This window comes from Onychostruthus taczanowskii, unplaced genomic scaffold, assembly GCF_017590055.1.
Source record: "Onychostruthus taczanowskii isolate IOZ18803 unplaced genomic scaffold, ASM1759005v1 scaffold18, whole genome shotgun sequence".
NCBI classification, from domain to species: Eukaryota; Metazoa; Chordata; class Aves; order Passeriformes; family Passeridae; genus Onychostruthus; species Onychostruthus taczanowskii.
The window spans coordinates 13,226,175-13,247,702 of NW_024499017.1; the positions used below are offsets into that span (position 1 = coordinate 13,226,175).

A 21,528-nucleotide genomic window follows, 5' to 3' on the forward strand; every position below is an offset into this window, starting at 1 on the left:
CTGAGCCCATTCCTCAGAAGAATTCCAGCTCTTCCTCCAGCTCCACGTCCACAGCAGGCCGTGAGAAGTGCAGAAGGGTGGCTCCCAGCTCCGGGTCGAGTTCTTCACAGGTGCTGAGGAGCTGGGGAGAGGGCAGCGAGCCGGTTTAGATCTGCTCGAGCTTCCTCAAAGCCAGTTCCAGCCACACCGGGGCGTTTTGCTGCCTTCTCAGGAAAGCACGGGCAGAGGGGGAGGAAACTTCCACTCCTGGCCGTGGCTGTGCCAGACTATTCCCTCGGACCGAGCGGGAACGGCCACACGAGGGCAGGGTCGGATGCGCTGGGAACCGTGGAAGGTGTGGCCGTGGCACGGCTGGGCAGCAGAGTGCCCCTGCTCCCGGTGGGTCAGAGCAGCAGGGGCAGCCCCAGGTGGGTCAGAGCAGCAGGGGCAGCCCCAGGTGGGTCAGAGCAGCACAGGGCAGCCCCAGGTGGGTCAGGGCAGCACCGGGCATCCCCAGGTGGGTCAGAGCAGCACCAGGCATCCCCAGGTGGGTCAGAGCAGCAGGGGCAGCCCCAGGTGGGTCAGGGAGGCACGGGGCTTGGCACAGGCAGGGGATCAGTGCCCCAGGGAGCACTCCAGCTCGCACTGGGAGGAAAGGGAGAGCACTGCACCTACCGGCTGGATGTTCCCAAGGCTCTGGGCAGGGCAGCGTGGGATGGCTCCCAGCAGGAACTGCCGGGCTGCAGAGATCAGCTCCAAGGGGTCCTGCACGACACGGGAGAGACGAAGGAGGCAAAACGTCACCCTCAGCCCAGCCCCTGCTTCAGAAGAGAAGCAGAAGCCACAACCCCACACCCGGGGCTGTCACAGCTCAGAGGGCAGGGGTGTTTGGGGTTTGGCAGCAGCCCTGGCAGTTCTCTCTGTCCCAGGGGATGAGGAACCTGCACGAGCTCCCTCTGCTCTGCACGGGAAGGTGGGAACAAGAGAGTTGCTGCAAGTACTGCTAAAGAGGAAGAGCTAAAGAACAGGATCAGTTACAAGAGATTTTAAGCTGGCAAGGGGTAGATTTTGACTGGATGTTAGGAAGAAATTTTTCTCTGTGAGGGTGGGGAAGCCCTGGCACACGGTGCCCAGAGCAGCTGTGGCTGCCTCATCCCTGGAAGCATCCAAGGCCAGGTTGGACAGGGCTTGGAGCAACCTGGGGTAGTGGAAGGTGTCCCTGCCCAGGGCAGGAGGTGGAACAGGATGAGGTTTAAGGTCATTTCCAACCCAAACCATTCTGAGAGTCCGTGACAGGAGAAAAAAGGAGTCCAGGCTTTGCTTACGTGCTCTGTGGGGTCTTGATCAGACTGTGGCAGGACCTCCCCTTCCACAAAGAGCTGGAGCAGCTGGATGTACATCTGGAGTGCCACGCTGAGGAAGGTGGGCTCCTGCTGGAGCAGCTCCCGGTGGAAGCTGGGGGTGAGGCTGAGGGGTCACACATGGCCTCTGTTAGCTCTGGGACACACACAGGCACGAGGCAAACACAGCTGCTGCTCTGCCCTGTCTGCTGTGAGTCCCATGGCACGCAGGGCCACCCCAGGAAGCAAAGTCAGCTCCAAAAAACCTTGTGTTTGGAGCACAGGGCTGAAGGGACTCCCGTGGCACAGCTCTTTAGCCAAAGGTGCAGGGCTCCTCAAAGAGCATCGTGCCTGGTGCGGTGTTCTGCGGCTCAGGGAAGAGGTAACTGTGCTCAGCTACAGGCCAGCAGTGCTGTTACCCCCGTGCCAGCTGCTGTGGGTGCCAGGCAGCACCCCCATGCCCCCAGGGCTCCCCCCAGCCCGGCGGGTACCTGAAGAAGGCCAGGGGCAGGAGGCGGGTGTGGCGCTGCGAGGCCGCGCGGCGCAGGACGCGGCACCGGCCGGGCTCTGCAGGGAAGGGAGAAGCACTGAGCAGAGCCCTCACCTCACCTGCTGGTCATTCCTCACCACCAGCTGGGTCTGCCACGCTCTGGGGTAGGAGCAGGATGCTCTCAGCTTGCACACAAGTGGTTTTTGTGCTGCTTCCAAAGGCCCAGCAGCCCCTTCTCCCAGGGACACCCCAACCCAAGGGATGGGTCACCCCAGCAGCACTCCAGCCTCATGCTGGAGGAAAGGGAGAGCACTGTGCACTTCCAGCCCCGGGGACAGGACTCACCTCCCTCTGCTGAATGGAAGAGCAGTGGCCAGGATGTGCCCCTCCCTTCCAGGGACTGCAGGAGCTGCAGGGACCATCCCAGAGACGTCTGGAAATCCACTCCTTCCTGGGAGTCAGAAAGGAGAGGTCTCGTTGCTCTGGGGCTGTGGTTGCAGCAAAGCAGGAAGGAGCCCCCACAAGAGACTGCACATGAAGTGCTCTGCTAAAGGACCTGAGGAATTCATCCCAAGTCTTTCCCCTCACCTGGCAGCCCGGATTCCCCCAGGGGAATTGGGCACCAGAGCAAGGCAGTGCCTTCCTCACCAAACCAGGCCAGCCCAGGGCTCCACCGAGACAGGGCTGCACCGTGGGCTGGTCTGGGTTGGAAGGGACCTTAAAGATCATCCAATTCCACTCCTCTGCCCTGGGCAGGGACACCTCCCACTAGACCAGGCTGCTCCAAGCCCCATCCTACCTGGATTAACCAAGAGACCCCTGCACATCCTGCACCCACCCCACTGGAGCAGCTTCCATTCCCTCTGACCTTTCTAGTGACAACATGTCTTGGGATTATTGTGGGGTTTCTTTTTTCATTACTCATTTCACACGGATTAACCTCCCAGCTCTGTCTGCTCAGGATGTTTCTCTCCTCCCTGGCTCATCCCCCAGACTCTCCCACGGGCAGACTGAGACCAGATGGTTATTTTTGCTTTGAATCTGCTCCCTGATCCCATCTGTGAGGTGACTCCCCACATGGCTGCACTTCAAAGCTGAGGTGACAGCAAAGGGACAGAAACAAGCCTTCACAGGCAGCAGGGTGCTCAGGGCAGGCAGCTGCTGGAAGCAGCCTGTCATCTTTGCTCCTTCACTAAATAGCATTAAACCATTTGGAAACTAATGTTCCTCCTTCCTGGGCAGCCCTTCTCCCACGAAGCACCACATTCCAGCCTGAGGAAAAACATCACTGACAGATGTGAGATGCTACACAAAAGCTGAGTGAGACACGAGGTTCTTGCACTACCTGGGAGGTGTAAAGTCTGAGCAGCAAACTGGAAATAATAAATCATCCAGGAGGAGAAATAAAAGTAGTGAGAGGGGAGATAACGTCAGTGAGAGGAAAACACAGGTTTAATCTGATGGGAACAGAAGGGCTTTCAGCAGGCTTGTCTGGGGTGGTGCTGCTCCCTTCCTCCTGGCAGAACCAGCTCCCAGCCTTCCCAGTGCTGCTGCAAAGCATTTTTGGGCAGCAAACCAAGCTGATCAGACACATCCAGTGCCATGAGAGTTCCCTGGGGCTGAGCTCACCTTTGGTGCTATTCTGGCTGAGATGAGATCCAGGAGTGAGAAGAACAGCAGAGCAACAAGGAGCTGCAAGGAGAAGAGGCTGCCTGTCAGTTGTGCCTGTGGTGGTGACATAGAACTTGGCCTTTCCAGTCAGGGAATAACAACATTTCACCAGGTGCCTTCCCTGCCTGGACCTGGATGAACCAGGGAGTGTTTCACCTGCTGGGACCAGCTACCCCCAGCCCCCCCATGGCTCTCACTCCCCCTGGCACCCTCCAGGAGTTCTGAGGTGAAAGCTGCAGTAATTCCCTGTGTGCCAAGTGTACCCAGTGGCACCAGTTCTGACTGGCAGCTTCTGGCTCCAGCCCAGTACAATCAGTGGAGGAGCCAATCCCACAGGAAGAGGAGCTGCTGCCTGCAGCAATAAAACCACCAGAGTGAACTCAAGGCCCAGGTTCTGCTTCAGCACTGTCACCTGTGTCCCTCTGGCACAGGGACACTCCCCAGGCTGAGCTCTGACCCTGGAAAACCGGCAGCCAGACCTGCAGGGCAGCAGCCCAGCTTCCTCCAGAGAATTCCCCTTGCACTGAGGTGACAGCCTGAGCCATTTCCTGCACCAGACCTGGGAAAACCCTCAGGAAATCTGTCTCTGGGAATCCCAGCACAACTTCCCAGAGCCTTAAAATGCCTGCACTGCTGTCTCACAAACTTCCTGCACCTCCTTAACTTTCCAGCCGAGCTGCCCGAGCTAAAATCCACAAGGAGTGCTGTTGTTGGAGGGACAGGGAACCTGGCACGCCATGGATTGAGCTCTCCCTCTCTGCAGGGCTCTCTCCAGCTCTAGATTTTAAAGCAGCTGTTGAACAGCCCTCCCAGAGTCTGAGGTAAAAGTTTAAGCCTGGAACAACTCTGCCTTGAGGATAAGAATTTAGCAACTGGCAATTTACAGCCACTTTTTATCAACTATCCACCAGCAAGATTTCCCAGCAGGGATTACCAGGGATGCAGCACTATCTCAGGACCACTCCTCCCAGTTAGAGACCTCCTCTTTCTGGTTTTCAGGTGTAGGGAAGAGCAGACACATGGAATGCACCCAGCCTTGCCTGCTCTGCATCAGTCCCCAGCCTCTGCAGGGCCTCTGTCCCTTGTCCTCGTGGTGACTGCTGCAGGATGGCCCCGTGGAGGAAGGCAGCTGAGAGCCAAGGGGGGTCAGAGACAGGGAAAGCTGCTCCTGAGCAAAGGAACCTGGGAAACAGAACAAACATCTCATGGCTTTGCAGGTAAAAAAGGGGGAAAAGTGCTGCTGTGGATGAGGAGGAAATCTGGGACTTGGGCAAAGGTGCAAATTGTGACTGGGACAAGAAAATAAATAATTCTCTTCATTTTGGAGAATGATGCTACATGGAGACAGTGGTAAAAAAGCCAAAGTCTAGAAGCAGACAGAGGCATTCTCAAACCTCTTTTATCAGCAGTTGGGCAGGCAGTAACTCTGTACTACAGAAGCATGTGATCATCACCTGCCACAACCTGCAAGGAGATTCTTACATAAATTCCCAGCTTCTGGAGAAAAGCTGCAGGGCACTGACAGACAGTGTAAGGAGAGGTAAAGGAAGCAAGCAGCCAGTGAGCATCTTCAGGAGCCCAGACTGCCCAAATCCAGGGAGCAAAGGGTGTGCCAGCTCCTGGGAATGACTGAAAACCCTGCTAAGGCTTTGCCTAAGCAGGGCTCTGCCCTCCAGCCTCCTCTGCAGAGACTCCCTGGTCCTTGTGGGAAGCACTCTGACCCACATCACACACAGGGCCAGACTCAGCCATTGTCACAACCCATTCTGAGTGAAGCCCTCCAGAGGAGTCTGTCTGGAGCTGTCCTGCAAGCCCCAGCCCACGGGAGCATTCCACCCTCCAGGAGAGCAGCTCCCTGCTCCACCCCTGGCACACACCTGGTACCTGAGCTGTGCCAGCCCCTCAGCCTGTCCAGTTCTTCTGCCAGGGGAGCCCCAAAGAGTCTCTTCCACTGAGAGCAAAGCACTGGCTCCAGCCTCGGCCACCACAGCTGGGGACAAAGATGGAAACCAGCAGCATTAGTGCTCAGTGACTGCAGTCAGGCTCTGCAGGAGCTCAGAGAAAGGGGTTCTTCCCCTATCCTTAGTGAAAAAGCCCAAGCTGCACATGCACACATCAGAAATGGGAGAAACTTCCCATCCTGGAAAAGCAGAGGGTCAGCTGTGACCGTGCTCACACCGCAGTGCCCTGGGACTCCTCTGGCAGGAGCAGCCAGAAAGAAAGGACTGCTCCACAGAGGTGATGGCCACGCTCAACACATGCACCAAATCCTGTGTAAAACTGCACACAGGGAGTTACACGCAGGACAGAGAACAAAACCTGGGATTTTGGGGCATTTTTGTTGCTTGTGATGTAACAACCAGCCCTCCCAGCTCCCACTGTGACACAGCCCCTGTGGAATCACCCCAGGAGACCAGGGCTGGGATCAGTGGTACCCAGGGCTCCAAAACACCCTGCCAGTTTCCAAAGGCTTTGAGAGTTTCTGTTGGACCTCACACACTTGGAGAGTGTTTAACACAAGCTCTCTGAGCTGGAGCTGGCTTTCCCCCAGAGTCAGAGCAGCAAAATGAGATCAGTCACCGCTGCAGAGAGGAGCACCACGGGGCACTTGGTCTGACAGGCGGCCAGAGCCTCGTTGACCCCTTCTGCTGCATCCTCACAGTCCTGGCTGGCACTCAGCAGGCCCTGGAAGAGGACAAGTGACAGGATGGCTCCACACATCCCTCTCTGCTGCTCCAGTGCCTCGCTGAGACGTGGAAACTAATCAGAGACAACTGTAGGGGTCAGCACGGCTCAGCAAAAGAAACATCCACCAACAGCTCCTCCCCGCAGCGGCTTTGCTGCATTGTATTGAAATTCACCTCCACCACCACCCCCTCCTGCTGCTCCCCCTCATTCTCCCGGTTACTGCTCTCCTCGGAATTACATCAGGAGTTCTCAGAAGGAGGGTGCAGAGGAGGAGAGCTCCTCCTGCCCCTCTGAGCAGCGAGGCAGGGCCAAAAGCAGCGTTACCCTGAAGAAGTGAGCGGTGATGTCATAGGAGAGCGCGTACCCCCTGGAACTGACGTTCTTCTGCAGGAGAAACAACACCAGCAAAACCATCACTCCTTCCCTTTGGAGCAGCATTTCCTAAGAGCATTTCGGGGCTCAGCCAGCACAGAGCCACCCTGTGAGTGCTGAGCAGCAGCTCAGCTGGGGGAAGGTGGTTTGTGTGCGGGGCACTGGCGCGGAGCTGAGCTGCACAGCCCCTGCCCCAGCCCGGGGGCAGAGCAGATGGAGTCACAGTCCTGGGGGAACAGAGGCTTCTGGCTGTGCCTAACAGGACAGCACAGGAGGGCCTGCAAAGGCCAGGCAGGATGAGTAAGTAGAAATCAGCTCTCCACGGAGCACAAAGCAGGGTCCTGAGGGACCTGCAAGTCAAATGACCTCCTCCTAGAAAGGGATGTCCCTGGATGTTTCTCAGGAGGATGAGGAGGCTCTCAGTCTACAGCAAAACAGTTCAAGGCCCTGGCATGAGAGAGGGATTGGAGAAGGGCTGATGCTCAGCCCCTTCCAGGCCTCCTCAGAAACACTCTGAGATTGTCTGTACCCACTTCACTAAACAAAGTGACTCCCAAGGATTTGCTGTTAATAGTGTCAAATACCACCACAATTCTGAATAAATGAACCTAAAAGTCACAGAATCATGAAATGATTTGGGCTGGAACGGGCCATGGGCAGGAACACCTCCCACAGACCAGGATGCTCCAAAAGCCACACCTTTTCTGGGTAGTTTGGATGCGACCTCCTTCCCCAAATTCAAATTCACAGAATCATGAAATGATTTGGGCTGGAACGGGCCATGGGCAGGAACACCTCCCACAGACCAGGCTGCTCCAAGAGCCACACCTTTTCTGGGTAGTTTTATGCAAACTCCTTCCCCAAATCCAAAGTTAAGGTCTTTATCTAGAGCATTTACCAATCAGCAATCACCATTTGGTTCACAACACCTACCAGCTCAGAGTTCACAAAACAAAAGAAGCTGTCACAGTCCAGCACTGCTTTGCTCCCTTTCCAGCACGTGGTGATCAGGGTGGATGCAGGGAGCCCGACCAGAATCCTTGGGCAGGGAGGAAGGAAAACTCACGTTACTGTCAGGGAGAGAATCAGCCTCCCCAGGAAGATGTGTCCCATCCAGGGCAACTGGAAGCCCAAGATGGAAACACAGCTAATTCCAGTGGGTGCCAGGGGATAAGTATCCCTTGCACAGCTGTCCCCAGCACATGCAGTGTCCCTGTCACTTGCTGTGCAATCAGAGGGGAGGACACTGCAGACAGCAGCTGCCCTGAGCAGCAGTGCTGCTGGAGGCATGGCCTGCACTCACCTCCTGTGCAGCAGCAGCTCCTGCTGCCTCCACAGCTGCTCTCCCAGAGCAGATCCCTGCTGCCTGCCCGTCAGCCTTCCCTGGAGGATCCCAAGCAGGAAGTGTCTCTGGGCAGCTGAGCAGCCTGGAAGCAGCTTTGGCCTGCACCTCAGCTCCAGCACCAGCTCCTGAGCAGGGTGGTGGGGAAAGCAGTGAGGGCCACACACCAGCCTGCTCCCAAACCCCCTCTGCTTCTCTCAAGCAACCAGAGATCAACAACAAAAACCTCTCAGTCCCCACAGCTCAGCTCACAGGTCAGAGCCTCGCCAACAGGGAGGAATTAGGGAACACTTTGGTCAAGTTCAAGGACTAAACATCACCCCACAGTCTGAAATCACCTGCAGCCTGCAGAGAATCTCGGGGCTGACCGACGTCTTCGACTGGCCACAGCCACCCAGGTCCAGCCTGAAATTAGGGGACACACGAGGCACTCACCCTGCTAGCCCAGGGGAAAGCACAGTTCAAGTACAGTCAGATGCTTCAGACCAACACAGGGCTCAAACACTGTGCCTTAAATTAGCTGTAGCTGAGACAGTGGCTGTCCTCTGAGCTCCCTCCTCATTTTCCAGCTCCAGCCACCCCCCGGGGCACTGGTGCTTGTTTGGCCACACAAAGCTGAGTACAAAGTCAACTTTTAAAAGACAGCCAGACAGGGCCTCTCTGTGGCTGCAGCCCCAGACCTCTGCCACCCACAGCAGATGCTTATGCACAGGCTGGTGAGTCACACAGGGCCACCTCCCAGTGTCCCTTCCAGCCAGACCAGCAGGGAATGGCTCCCCAGCCCCACGGAGGGACAAGCTTCCAGTGCACAGCCTCAGGGCCACCACCAGACAGGGCACTCATGGCCCTGAGTACCTGTGTGAGGAATCCAGGATGGCATTGAGGAGGACTCCACACGCCTTCTCCAGGTCTCCATCACAGCCACCAGCAGCAGAAGGTGCAGGAAGGTACCTCTGATAGATGGCCCAGTAATGGAAATCCTGTCTGCAGTGTGGAAAAGGAGGAAATCTGCTGGAATGGTGCCCTTGCCTTGATGTAAAGGGAAGCTCACACATCAAGAGTGGTGAGTGATGTGAGCTCAGATAAAAGCTCCAGGTGAGTACAGACATGAGGAGTGCTCCAGCAGACCCCACCCAGCTTCCAGAACCAGGGAGGGTTTGTGACAAGTGTTTTGGAAGGGCTGCACACACAGGCTGAGCCCCACAGAACCATGGGATGGTTTGGGTTGGAAATGGCCTTAAAGGCCATCCAGTGCCACCCCCTGCCACGGGCAGGGACAGCTTCCACCAGGCCAGGCTGCTCCAAGCTCAAACCCCCTGCCATGGACAGGCCAGGCTGCTCCAAGCTCAGGTGAAAACACACACACCCCTCATTCCAGCAGTGCTGGAACTCAGGACAAACCACAGCAGGCATTTGTATCCTGCAGCAACTGTTTACTGACTTCCTGATCTTCAGTGCTTTTCCCTAATTTTGATGGGACACTCTTGGACTGTTCCCTCTCCAGCAGAGCCCCTTGGCCCTTACCTCTCTGAGGCAGAGAGAATGTCCTGTTCAGGGCACACCTCCAGCTCCATCAGCAGCCACTCTCTGAAAGACAGCTGGGAAAAGCCAGGATTTAGGAGCAGGGAAGAACAAACAGCAAGGGAAAGAACTTGTGCAGAACAGCCACCTGCTGCCCTGCAGAAAGCCCACTTCACTTCATCTCCATGAACAATCCCATGTGGATTAAGAGACAAGAAACAAGAGGCATCAACCCAAGGAAGTTCCTGTGCTGTTTCTCTTTTTAAAAAACCTCAAGCTAAAACCCTGCTGGCCTTCAAAAATTGATGGAAAGCCCATAAAGCCTGTCTCACAGGCCTGACACTTCCAAACACGCTCAGCACCTCCAAGGCCAGGTACCAGGCTGAAGGTGTGTTATCAGAAATAAAGGCAAAACGAGCCAAGCAGCTCAGTCAGACAGTGTGAGCAGCAAAGAGAGGTTGTGACACAGGTGTGCCAGCCCTGCAGGCTGAGCCAAGCACAAGGAGTCCTTCTAGGAACACACAAACCCCTCTGCACAAACTGCTTTGAGAGGAAGTGGGTTACAAAAGGAGAGTCTGTCAAATCAGAGACCTTGAGGGCTGGTACAAAGGGAAAAGCTGAGATGGTCTGAGCCAGGCTGGCTCAGGGGAGCGTTGCCATTTACACAAAGCACTAGAAAAGCAAGGATTTCCACTTGTTTGCCTCTCCACCACTTCCCAGAGAGCACAGCAGGGAGCCAGGGTGATGGACAGGCCTTTGCTCTGCCGCTCCTGAGCTTCCACAGCTTGCCAAGCTCCCTGCCTTTCCAAGAAGTAGGACACAAAAGTTTTACCTCTGGTTTTCTCTTTCTACCTTATCATCCCCATCAAACAACAGCCAGCACCCATCCCAGCCCACATGACTCAGCTGTCAGACAACTTTCCAGGCATTTAGTTCTTACTTTCAGGCATTAAGTTCTTACAAGAAGCTTTTGATCACCAATAAGGAAACTGCAAAGGGCAGATCTGAAAAAGTGAGAATTAGAGGGTGAATTTGTGCGATGGAAAAGATTTATACCTGGAATGCCTTTTCCTTCAAGAGCTCCTGGAAGCCTGCTTGCCTCCATAAGCACAGGCTGGCTCTCCTGTAGTTCAGAGAGGGGCAGGACAGGGAACTCCAGCTCAGGGCACCTTTGGCCTCCTCACACTGGACTCCCCGAGCCTCCAAGCTCAGCCGTGGCACCAGGTGCTGCAGCTGGAATAAAAACAGGAGGGGCTGCAGCTGGAATTAAACCAGCACATCCTGCAGGAGGGGCTGCAGCTGGAATAAAACCAGGAGGGGCTGCAGCTGGAATTAAACCAGCACATCCTGCAGGAGGGACTGCAGCTGGAATAAAACCAGGAGGGGCTGTAGCTGGAATAAAAACAGGAGGGGCTGCAGCTAAAAGAATACCAGCACATCCTGCAGCTGGAATAAAAACAGGAGGGGCTGCAGCTGGAATTAAACCAGCACATCCTGCAGGAGGGACTGCAGCTGGAATAAAACCAGGAGGGGCTGTAGCTGGAATAAAAACAGGAGGGGCTGCAGCTGGAATTAAACCAGGAGGGGCTGCAGCTGGAATTAAACCAGCACACCCTGCAGGAGGGGCTGCAGCTGGAATTAAACCCCAGTGGCTGCCCCAGAAGCAGCCCCAGGGCCACCTGTGCTCGTGTGCAGCTGCCCAGGGAGCAGAGGCACCCAGGGCCAAGAGGAGAGGGCACACAGATGTGTTTCTACACTGTTTTCTTGGTGACATTTGCACAGGGAGCTGCAGCAGGAAGTTGGGCTGAGACTGAACTTTCTCACAAGTTACAGCAAAACTTTTTCCCTTTTACCTTTTTAATCAGGCCAGGAGGAACCAAGGCACAAAAGTCTTCACGAGAGCAGGATGAAAACTTGCACATCAGGTAAGCTGCTGCTGCAGTGCAAAACCTGAGAGAGAAAAGGAAAGAACTCCATTGCCTGCTTGGCTCAACCACCTCCACAAGCTCTGAAAATCCTCCACAGGAGCCTTCCCAGCATCCCAAAATCCCGGGGGAGCAGGAGGGGGTGGATGCCCTGGCTCACCTCAAACAGAAGGCAAATGACTCTTGTGTCCTGCACACCAGCAAGGAGCTGCAGTACTCTGAAACAGAAAGGGCCTTTCCAGGAACAGCCTGAGAGGCCCCAAAATCGGTTTCCACTCCAGGAATTAAAGCTCTGCATTCATTTAAGTGGATCACAAAAGCTGCCAGTCCTAAAATATGAGCAGCACCGAGGGAAGGACCCTGGAAGGTAAAAAAAGTGAAGCGCAGGAAAGATATTTTTAGTAACTTTGTAGCATTTCATTGGTAAAAATTCTTGCCTTTTGTCTCATTGTAACATTTAAATTTCTTTTATTTGACACTGTAATACTTCACTTGTATATTATTGTAACTTTTTTGTACCAAAACACCTTTCTGAAATATCTTTTTTTGTACCAAAACACCTTTCTGAAATACCTTTTTTTGTACCAAAACACCTTTCTGAAATACCTTTTTTTTGTACCAAAACACCTTTCTGACAATACTCAGACTCAGTGAAGGAGCAGAACATTGTTTCTGATCACAGTAGTGCAGCAAAAATTGAGCAGATGAGAGACAACCCACAGCAGAACTGGAGCTTTCTGTAATACAGCAACTGGAAATAATTCACTGCAAATTCAGATTTGGGGATGCTCAAGGCTTTTTAGCCTCTCTGACAGCTAATTTCATCTATCAGCCGATTATTTTCACCCTTGCAATATCACAGGGTAGAGGAAACAAACCAAGCAATTCTTTAATAACAAAACCATGCACTGCTGCAGCCCAGACAGGGGTATCTTAGTTTTATTTTTACATTTTTACAACTGAATTATTCAACGTGGAGGCTTAGGAATGAAGCATTCTACCATTTTTCTTTTGTCTCTTTCCTAAACTTGCCTATTTTAGCTCCTGTTCAAATCTCTCAGAATGCATTAACCTTCCACAAGCAGAATTTCTGTAGGGGAAAATTCTCCTCACGTTCCTGAGGGCAGCCTCCTCTGACCAAAAGAGGGTGTTTTTGTATTTTTGGAAGCCTGGAGGGCAGTGAAGTGCCCCCACAGTGCAGCCCAGACAGGTCCATGCCCCCCAGCTCAGGAAATGGAGCAGGATGGAATTGTGCAGGCTGGAAAACTGACCTGGTGATGAATGAGCTGGCAGAGCCTGCCCAGGAGTGCAGGCAGGAGATTCCTGTGTCCACACATCATCCTCACCAGCAGGGAGAGGCACGGGCCCTGCCTGCAGCACAGGAAACCACAAGCTCATGAAATTCCTCCCCAGCACAGGAACAGGTAATTAGGAATGCCCAAAGAGCCTGGGGCTGACCCAGGCTCCTCTGTAAACACAGCACAATTATCATCATCCCACAATTATCATCCCACAATTATCATCCCAGCCTCGGCTCAGGGGCACCTGCAGACCCCCACCTCACACACTGGATGGCATCTCACACCCTCGTTGGCACCTCTCATGGCCAAGGTGGCCTCTGAGGGGACAATAAGGACAGGAGGGGCTGCCTGGGGCATGGGGCAAAGAGGCACAGCAATAAACAGGATTAAAACACAAATAAAGAAGGAATTGCTATCTCAAGGCCCTGCTGTAAAGCAGGGGCAGGGAGGGATTTTCCCATCCTCAGAGGAGGCCAGGTGGGAGCTGTGTTCAGACACCATTTCCTGGGACTCTTGTTTGTCGCAGGGAGTTTTCAGTCAGGTCCTGAGCAGTGATTCATCTGCTCCAGGGCAGAGCAGAGCAGGAGAGGGAAGGATGCCCTGGCTGCCAAGGCACAGGGAGGGCAGCTGGGATCCCAGCCAGCTCCTCCTTGTTGCCCAACAAAGTGATTTTCCACTGACATGCTGCCCGTGATGTTTACAGGCTCTGCTGGAGGAGGAGCTGAGCTGCAGCTCCAGGGGCAGGCACTGACCAGCCAGCCCAGATCCCCTGGGACACACAGCTTCTCCCACAGCTCCCTGCCCTGCCAGGGAAGGGATTCCAGGGCACAGGGACTGGCCTCACTGCCATCCCCCACCCTGGGCTGAAGCACCCAGCAGTGCTTGGGGGTGTCCCAGCCCTGGCACAGGGCACAGGGCAGAGCCAGAGGCCACTTGGCTGAAGGGAGCTGTGACAGCAGAGGAGAAACTCGGTTCATTCACTCATGTGCCTCATTCAGTGCACTGGTTCCTGCAGTGCAGACACTCCACTGCAGCTGCCAGCCTGGCACCAGGGCTGGGAACACCCAGAGTCCCCCCTCAGCCCTGCACAGGTGCTGGAATTCTGGTTGTCACCCAGTTTGGGTTCTCCTGCTCTTGGACTGCTGTCTTACCTGTCAGGAGGGTTGAAAGAGGAAGCAGCCAGCAGGGTTTGGCAGAATGATGTCAGCAGAAGATCAACAACCTGAAATAAAAAGCACCAGGAATAAAACCCACACTGCCAATTCCTGCTTGTCAGGCTGGATACCCAAACCTAGTTTTCTGCTTTGTGTTTATTACATTTCCTGACATTAAAACAAGGAAACAAATTGCTCAATGAGATTCACTACAAGCTGTACAGACCCACTGCCACTAAGGATGGAAATTTAAGCCCATAACAGCCCAGGAATGACCCCAACACATAACAAACACCCAGGCAAGGCTGTTGAGGAAAGCCTTGCTCATCACAGGACTGCTCTGGTAGAAAATACCCCCAGATCCCACCATCCAGCAACTTGCAGGTGGATAAAACACAGGAGCAGTGTGAGCAGGGCAGGGTAGGGAGAGCAGAGAAGTGCATTTCCCGCAGACAAAGCAGCCTTTCACACCTTCCAGCCGGATGATTGCCCTGCCCAGCCCACCCAGGCCAGCTGGTACTCACGCTGGGGTGGCACGGTGCCAGCCCGGGGGCAGGGGCTGCCACCTGCAGCGGGCAGCTGAAGGGAGCAGCCTCCTCCTCCTGGCTGCTGTCAGCCAGCACAGCCCGCAGTCCGTCTGAAACCACGGCCAGCTGAGCTGCCACCTCTGCGGGGACATGGGCACGGGGACCAGGACAGCAGGCGTGAAGAGTTCACAGCCCCCCACAGCAGCGAGAACGAGCAAAACACAAACTTTAATCAGACACAGTCAAATGTGTGTTAGGAAAAGCTGTAACAAGCACAAAGTGTTGGCTGGGACACAGTGGATCAGCATCCTCAGCATTATTTTTTGCCAGTATTATCAGCAACACACCTGAGGAGCAGCTCTCACAGCAGAGGGGGAAATGCTTTCCAAAGGGGCAGAGTCACCAGGTGAGCCCCGGGAGTGGGGCAGCAGAGGTTGGTGTGACTGCCACCAAGACAAACCCCAGTGAGGCACGGGAATACATCAGACATGCAAATGTACATGTTCATGGCTGGAAGGATTGGCTCTGAAGGATTACCAGCTGCAGGTGCCAGGGGCAGTGACTCCTGCTGTGCCTTTGGCCAGCACCAGGCACTCTTTATTCAGGCAGCTTTTGGGACAGTCCATGAGAAGCACTCCCTCGTACCTTCCCACTGAGCCTGGTCCACAACCAGAGTCCTGAGCTCAGCTAGTTCAGCCTTCAGCTGCTCAAAAGGTTCTTTGGAATGGCTGGGCTCTGCTGTGGAGTCATCTAGGCAAGGAGGAGAGGAAATGCATTCAGCAATCTCTGCAAGCACTTTCTGCAGAAGCAGAATTTAGTTTTCCTGAAGCTCTAACAAAACCCCAAACTGTCAGTCTGCCACACACAGAGCTTTGTTTTTACACTCAGAATGTGCTATTTAATTAATAATTTATGGTTTATGCCTAGTTGTAAAAAAAGTCCAGTTTTTAAAGATGAGAGGCAAAAAAGTTTTGTTTTCAGAGTTTTCTTCCCACTTCCTTTAGCTCTCACAGAAACATTTGCTGTCCTCAGGACTGGAGTCAGGCTCAGAATGCAGACAGACATTACAGCATGGATACATCATCAGCTCCTCCAGATGACCCAGGCTACTCTGGCTTTTTGTTTGAGAGAAGGAATTAAAGGAAATTCCTTTTCCCACTAGAAAGAGATGCCACCAGCGACTGCCACAGCCCCAAACCCCCCAGAGTTCATTAGGCAGGAACAGCTTCTTGTACAGGGGCCAGGAGTAAACCACCCAGCAGCAAGAGCAGCAAAAAACAAAGGTTGACATTGATGCTGGGTGTAAAATAAGGTGTAGGGAGCCCACTGAGTCACCCGTGCAGGAGCGAGCGCTGACAATGGGGTTTGGGGCAGCCCCGGGCTCAGTCCTGCCCTGATTGCCCGGGGATGGGCAGGGAACAGGGACGGGATCAGAGCACAGGGACAGGAGGGGACATGGCTCAGGCTGCTCAGGAGGGCGCGGGCAGCGCCACAGAGCCCGGCGGCAGCACAGGGACCCCGCGGGGCTGCCGGGATCCTGCGGGTGCATCCCGGCCATCAGGGATCCATCCCGGCCATCAGGGATCCATCCCATCCCCCAGGGATCCATCCATCCCCCAGGGATCCATCCCATCCCCCAGGGATCCATCCCATCCCCCAGGGACCCATCCATTCCTCAGGGATCCATCCCATCCTGAGAGATCCATCCCAGCCATCAGGGATCCATCCCGGCCATCAGAGATCCATCCCATCCCACAGGGATCCATCCCATCCCTCAGGGATCCATCCCATCCTGGACATCAGGGATCCATCCCATCCCCCAGGGATCCATCCCATCCCCCAGGGATCCATCCCATCCTGATAAATCCATCCCATCCTGAGAGATCCATCCCATCCCTCAGGGATCCATCCATCCCTCAAGGATCCATCCCATCCTGATAGATCCATCCCATCCCTCAAGGATCCATCCCATCCTGATAGATCCATCCCATCCCTCAAGGATCCATCCCATCCTGATAGATCCATCCCATCCCTCAGGGATCCAGGAAGCCCCAAAGGCCCTGGGCAGGAGCAGGGCTTGGCTGCACACTGATCTCATGGAGCAGGGATCTGCAGCTTCTCCCCACCACGCTCTGGGAGCCGTCTCTGCTGCCCAGCCTGACCTTTGCCTTGTGTGCAAACCTTTGGAGGGGGTGTGTGAAGCACCCACTCGCTGCCAGGAACAGCAAGCTCATTAAATACCCTCATTAAATATCCATAATCCTGCCCAGTAAAGCTGCAGCCATGGGACACGAGCTCACCTCCCACCCAAACATCTACAAAGCAGGAGCTGCAATCCCTTTCCCAGCCCCTCCTGCCCCCCCAGATCTCCCTAATCCCCTCTTAAAAGAGGATGCCAGGACAGCACAAGTGTCATTGCACAAGGGATCAGCACAGCAGGCTCCCAGCACAGCAATTCCCAGCCCGGGCTCAGGCTGCAAACGCTGATTCATGGAAAGGTCTTGGAGGTGGAATTCAGCCAGCTCAGGCTCAGGCATCATCTGCAGCCTCAGCACAGCACAGGGCTCCCAGGCACTGCAAAAATCCCACCCAGGCAGGGCTGGCAGAAAAAGTCACTGCAGGAGTAAGAATTTAACACCTCACTACAACATAAAGGGCTTAGCACTTATTTGTATGGATTAAATACCTATTCAGCCATAAATCTTTGAATATTTTCAATTCAGGAGGGCAGCAGGGGAAAAATTAACATTTCACATTGATCCACAAGTAAATGTTGTATTTTTTTACCTTGTAACACCTTCTCTTTCATAGCATGACAGGCTTGCAGATATGTGGAGTACAGGTTTGAAGGTATTTTGTCAGCTCTGTGAAAAAGAAGAGATTTATTACCCTGCATAACCACAAACTGCCTTTATTAAATAAGCACAAACAACAGCCCTTCTATGAAATGTAATTAGAGGGACTCTGAAGCATAAAGAGCATCTGAAGCATTTTTTAATCATCTGACATGAGGGGCAGAGATTTCTACCCAGGGCTTTCACAGCAAGCACTGCACACGTGTAGCACACACAAACCCAACACTGTACATGTCACTAATTAATCTTTCAGTGCCTGTTTCATGTCTAGTTGATGTCCAAGATCCCGTAAGAGAGCGAGCTGTGAGATGCAGCATTCACAGATGTACAACATGAACGTGCTGAGAGCGAGGTGTGACCTCTCTCTGCAGGGCAGAGCACGTCCCACGAGGCTCCCAGAACTCAGCTGCTTCCCTCACAGCTTTAATTTCACTAAATGATCCAGCCTTTAATTTTAGAGCCAGACTGGAATGACAAGGCAGGGCCGAGCACCTCATTTGCAGGCAGTGTTGCAAACATTCTTCCTTCATGAGAGGTTACAGAGGAACTACTGGATGTAAACTAAAGCTGCTCCTGCAGTGCAGAAAAGCACTTTTAAACATGCATGCAGGGCAAGCTGGAGTCCTGAGAGGAGCTGTGTCCTCCTGAGGCATCACCCTGGTGCCCCTTGAGCATTAGCAGACATTTCAGTCTCATCTTTCACTCCCCTCCCAAAGAGCCTTCCACAGAGGGAGCTCCTATTCCTGAGGAAATTTTATATTCAGCTGCGTCCTTCAAGATTTGCATAAAAATGTACCTGGCCTGGAACCAGAGTGCCTCCTAAATAATGATTTCACAGTGGCCACAGGACTAATTACACTCCTGAAGACCACACAGATAAGCTCCTCCATGCACCCCTGCAAGCCACGGACCTGGGCCACCAAGCCCTGCCAAGAGCTTGGTTGTAACCCAGGTGTCAAAGCCTCTGATAATCTGATACCAAATGTCCCAAAAAGAAAGCCCAGCAGCACAGAAAACAACTCTGGGATGCATGAATACCTCTTTAAGGAGTCTATAAAAGCCATGCGTCCATCTGGGGTTTTAGGGAGCTGCAAGAGAGGAAAAGGCAGGTCAGGGGCAAATTGTCTGTGTACAAACACACAGCTGATGGCAGGGGCAGGGAAAAAACCAAATACTGACCACACGGGGCCTGAGCAGAGCTGGAAGGAACCAGGAAGTGTAATATGGTCGTCTGAAAATGCTGAGAAAATAAACAGAGCAAAGTGTTAACAACGCCAAGGGTCCAAAGTGCCACCTCCACACCTCAGGAGTTCATTTGGCTCCTGCAAATACAACATGTTCATGGTCATGTGAATAAACCAGGTTCAGATTAGCCAATGGTTTTTAATTCCTTTCATTTTGCTTTTTATTGTAATCATGTTGGACTTCTTTTGCACAGGGGAATGTGCCTTTTCACTCTCCCCACAAACACCCTCTATTAAGATGACTCCTCAGGAAGTGGGAAGAACTTCCCCAAACCTCCCTTGCTCACATCCTCAATTTTTCTTGGGTCCTTATTTTGATTCAGACTTGGCTTCTACAATTATTGTTGTTACTATATTATTATTATTATTCTTCCAGCTAAGCCCAGGAGGAGCTGAGGAGCACACAGTACCTGGCTTCTATCACAGAGGTTGGGATCTTCCTGGTGTTTTCAAATATCTGAAGGGCCTTTTCAACATCACGGAGCGCCTGGGCCTCGGGCTGCCTCACAGGAATGGGAGAGAGATGTGAGAAACCAAGGCTGATGATGAACTTACCTCTTCTGTTCTGAACTTGCTTTATTGTGATTCCATTTCAGTTGTAGATGTGGAATTAAGACACACCATCCCCACTTCCAGCCTGTGCCTGCAGGCAGAGGCACTGACACCCCGGGTTTCTCTCGTTTGAGTTGTAAGACACCTCAAGCTGCAACAAGTTTCTCAGCTGACAACCAGACCAGACTTGGAAAAATTAAATTAAATCCTCGCTTATGCCTGTGAGTTCATCACAGGACTGGGTTTCTTGTATTATATTCAGCTACCCTGCCTCCAGCCTGTATTTAATGTAATCATGTAAGCGAGGCCTCTTCCTCTGATCAGAATGTAGGAAGGAATAATAAAGTCAAACACTTCCTTATAAATTATTGTTGTTACCCAAAATTGATCATGAACCACAGTGTGACACTGCAGAGTGTAGATTCCACCTCCAAATCTCCTTTGAATACCCACACTTTGGTCCCACACCACAGAGATGGAGTGCTCCACCAAAAAGAATCAAGACACCTACAAAATGTGACTCCAGCTTTCACGAAAACTGGGGAGATCCTGTATTTATGGCCAGCAAAACCTGGGGCTTAAAGCTGGAGACTTGGCAGCACGCTGAGCTTTGGAGTGGCAGAGAGGTTGATAACCTCAGTGCTTTTCCAGAGGAAAAGGGATGTGGTGATGGGAGAAGGGAGACAGAGCAGCAGTACCTGCACGGCCTCCTCGGGGGCAGAGAGGTCTTCATAGAGCCCCATGTCCTCTATGGCCACCTGTGGGAGGTCAGAGGTGCAGCTGGTCACTCACAGCAGGGCTTGACAGGCCCAGAAGGAGCTCTTCCCAAAAAAAAGACAACCTTTCCTGACCTTGAGGTCGGCCAGCCGGGTTTTGGCCAGGGTGATGTAGTCCAGGAGCAGGGAGCGGTGCTTGGCGGCCACAAAGGGTGGGAACATGATGTGCACCTGAGAGGTGAGAGCCACAGCCAGGTCTGCCATTGTTACAGGAAACCCAGGTAAAATTCTAACTCGTTCTGACTGATTTTTTAAGATTTTTTTAAAGCCTTCTGATGTTTGCATTCTTGTGGCAAACTTTCTCACACACCTTCTGTAAACAACTTATTGTTTTGCATTCTTTCATGGAAGAAGAGAAGTTTGATAAACTGTTGGTTTGTCCAGTGTCATTGAAGAGGTGGCACTTTCACCCTCCCATCCACTGTCACCTTTGGAAATCTGTAAATGTTGAAGTCAGAAAATAAACTTCCCTTTTTTCTGCCTTGAAAACAGCAGCGTGTCTGCGTCTCATGTCCTCTAGTGAAAATGTTCACCTCAAATACTCCCCAAGGAAGGTGTTATTGCTTGGTTAAGGATTGATCCTTTTCATGGCAACTGACATAATTTTTCCCAACAACAGACAAATAAAATCAGCCAAGTGCTCAAACTTAATCCCATGAAAGGTATTCTCCCCATCAAAAAAATAATCTTGTCCTTCCTTATTGCAGAAAGAAAAGGGTGTGAATCATGAACCAGAAGCAATGCAATTACTATAACAACATTTCTAATGAACCCACTGAAAGGCACAAGGGCAGTGACTCTGGGGCAGTTCTGGACCTAAAACCATCTCTGTCAGCACCTTCTCACCTTCAGGTATGGAGCAGCTTCAAAGGGCACCAGCTCTGACAGGAACTCCAAGAGGAAGACCAGAGATTTCTTACTGCTCCCGTGGTGGCCACCAGCATTCCCAAAGGAAGCCTGAAACAGGGGAACATGGCAAGACAGCCTTTCAGTGTGGAGAGAATCCTCATCCAAGCAGTGCCATAACCAAGCACACCAATGCCAAACATCCCATTTCTGTCAGGAGAACCTTTCTGGGGAAAAGTCTCCAGAGAGATAACCAAGCACACCAATGCCAAACATCTGGGGAAAAGTCTCCAGAGAAAGTTCATAGAATCATGGAATGGTTTGGCTGGGACCTTAAAGACTGCCTAGATCCAATCCCCTGCCACACCTTCCACTGTCCCAGGCTGCTCCAAGCCCTGTCCAGCCTGGCCTTGGGCACTGCCAGGGATCCAGGGGCAGCCACAGCTGCTCTGGGTACCTGTGCCAGGGTCTCACCACCCTCCCAGCCAGGAATTCCTACCCAACATTCCATCCATCCCTGCCCTCTGGCGATGGGAGCCATTCCCTGTGTCCTGTCCCTCCATGCCTTGTCCCCAGTCCCTCTCCAGCTCTCCTGGAGCTCCTTCACGCCCTGGCAGGGCTGGGAGCTCTCCCTGGAGCCTTCTCCTCTCCAGGTGAGCTCCCCCAGCTCTCCCAGCCTGGCTCCAGAGCAGAGGGGCTCCCTTGGATCATGGTGATTTACAGAAGTCTCTGTGGCAGTTTGCTGCCATGAGAACACCAAAAGATTGATATTCATGAGGGAACCACAAATCTGCAGGTTTCTACACAGGTTTATCTGGGCATTCTAAGGAAAACAACCAGTCTGAGACTACAGAGAACACAACCAGTTTACCTTCTGATACCTCCTGGACACTCTATCAGCCAAAGCTGAGCTCAGATTTGCAAACTCATACAAAGGAGTATCCA

At 53.0% G+C, this 21,528-nt stretch overlaps 1 protein-coding gene across 1 annotated transcript in view; it reads right to left on the reverse strand.

Annotated features, from left to right (window-relative positions):
- Nucleotides 1-3: 3 nt before the first annotated feature.
- The window catches only part of FANCA (FA complementation group A), a 33,693-nt gene continuing 12,168 nt past the window's right edge, over nt 4-21,528 (reverse strand). Inside the window, exons 15-43 of the mRNA XM_041400885.1 lie at nt 20,584-20,694; nt 19,813-19,908; nt 19,660-19,719; nt 18,820-18,908; nt 18,345-18,405; nt 18,204-18,253; nt 17,098-17,174; nt 14,956-15,060; nt 14,308-14,450; nt 13,781-13,851; nt 12,600-12,699; nt 11,489-11,688; nt 11,257-11,353; nt 10,460-10,636; nt 9,407-9,480; nt 8,738-8,866; nt 8,221-8,287; nt 7,844-8,010; nt 7,474-7,579; nt 6,493-6,552; nt 6,061-6,165; nt 5,358-5,470; nt 4,521-4,662; nt 3,439-3,501; nt 2,155-2,260; nt 1,811-1,886; nt 1,305-1,446; nt 655-744; nt 4-121 (exon numbers count right to left, since the gene is read on the reverse strand). Of these exons, the coding sequence (XP_041256819.1) occupies nt 14-121; nt 655-744; nt 1,305-1,446; nt 1,811-1,886; nt 2,155-2,260; nt 3,439-3,501; nt 4,521-4,662; nt 5,358-5,470; nt 6,061-6,165; nt 6,493-6,552; nt 7,474-7,579; nt 7,844-8,010; nt 8,221-8,287; nt 8,738-8,866; nt 9,407-9,480; nt 10,460-10,636; nt 11,257-11,353; nt 11,489-11,688; nt 12,600-12,699; nt 13,781-13,851; nt 14,308-14,450; nt 14,956-15,060; nt 17,098-17,174; nt 18,204-18,253; nt 18,345-18,405; nt 18,820-18,908; nt 19,660-19,719; nt 19,813-19,908; nt 20,584-20,694 (2,985 nt within the window). The 3' untranslated portion in view covers nt 4-13. The remainder of the gene's footprint in view (nt 122-654; nt 745-1,304; nt 1,447-1,810; nt 1,887-2,154; nt 2,261-3,438; nt 3,502-4,520; nt 4,663-5,357; nt 5,471-6,060; nt 6,166-6,492; nt 6,553-7,473; nt 7,580-7,843; nt 8,011-8,220; nt 8,288-8,737; nt 8,867-9,406; nt 9,481-10,459; nt 10,637-11,256; nt 11,354-11,488; nt 11,689-12,599; nt 12,700-13,780; nt 13,852-14,307; nt 14,451-14,955; nt 15,061-17,097; nt 17,175-18,203; nt 18,254-18,344; nt 18,406-18,819; nt 18,909-19,659; nt 19,720-19,812; nt 19,909-20,583; nt 20,695-21,528) is intronic.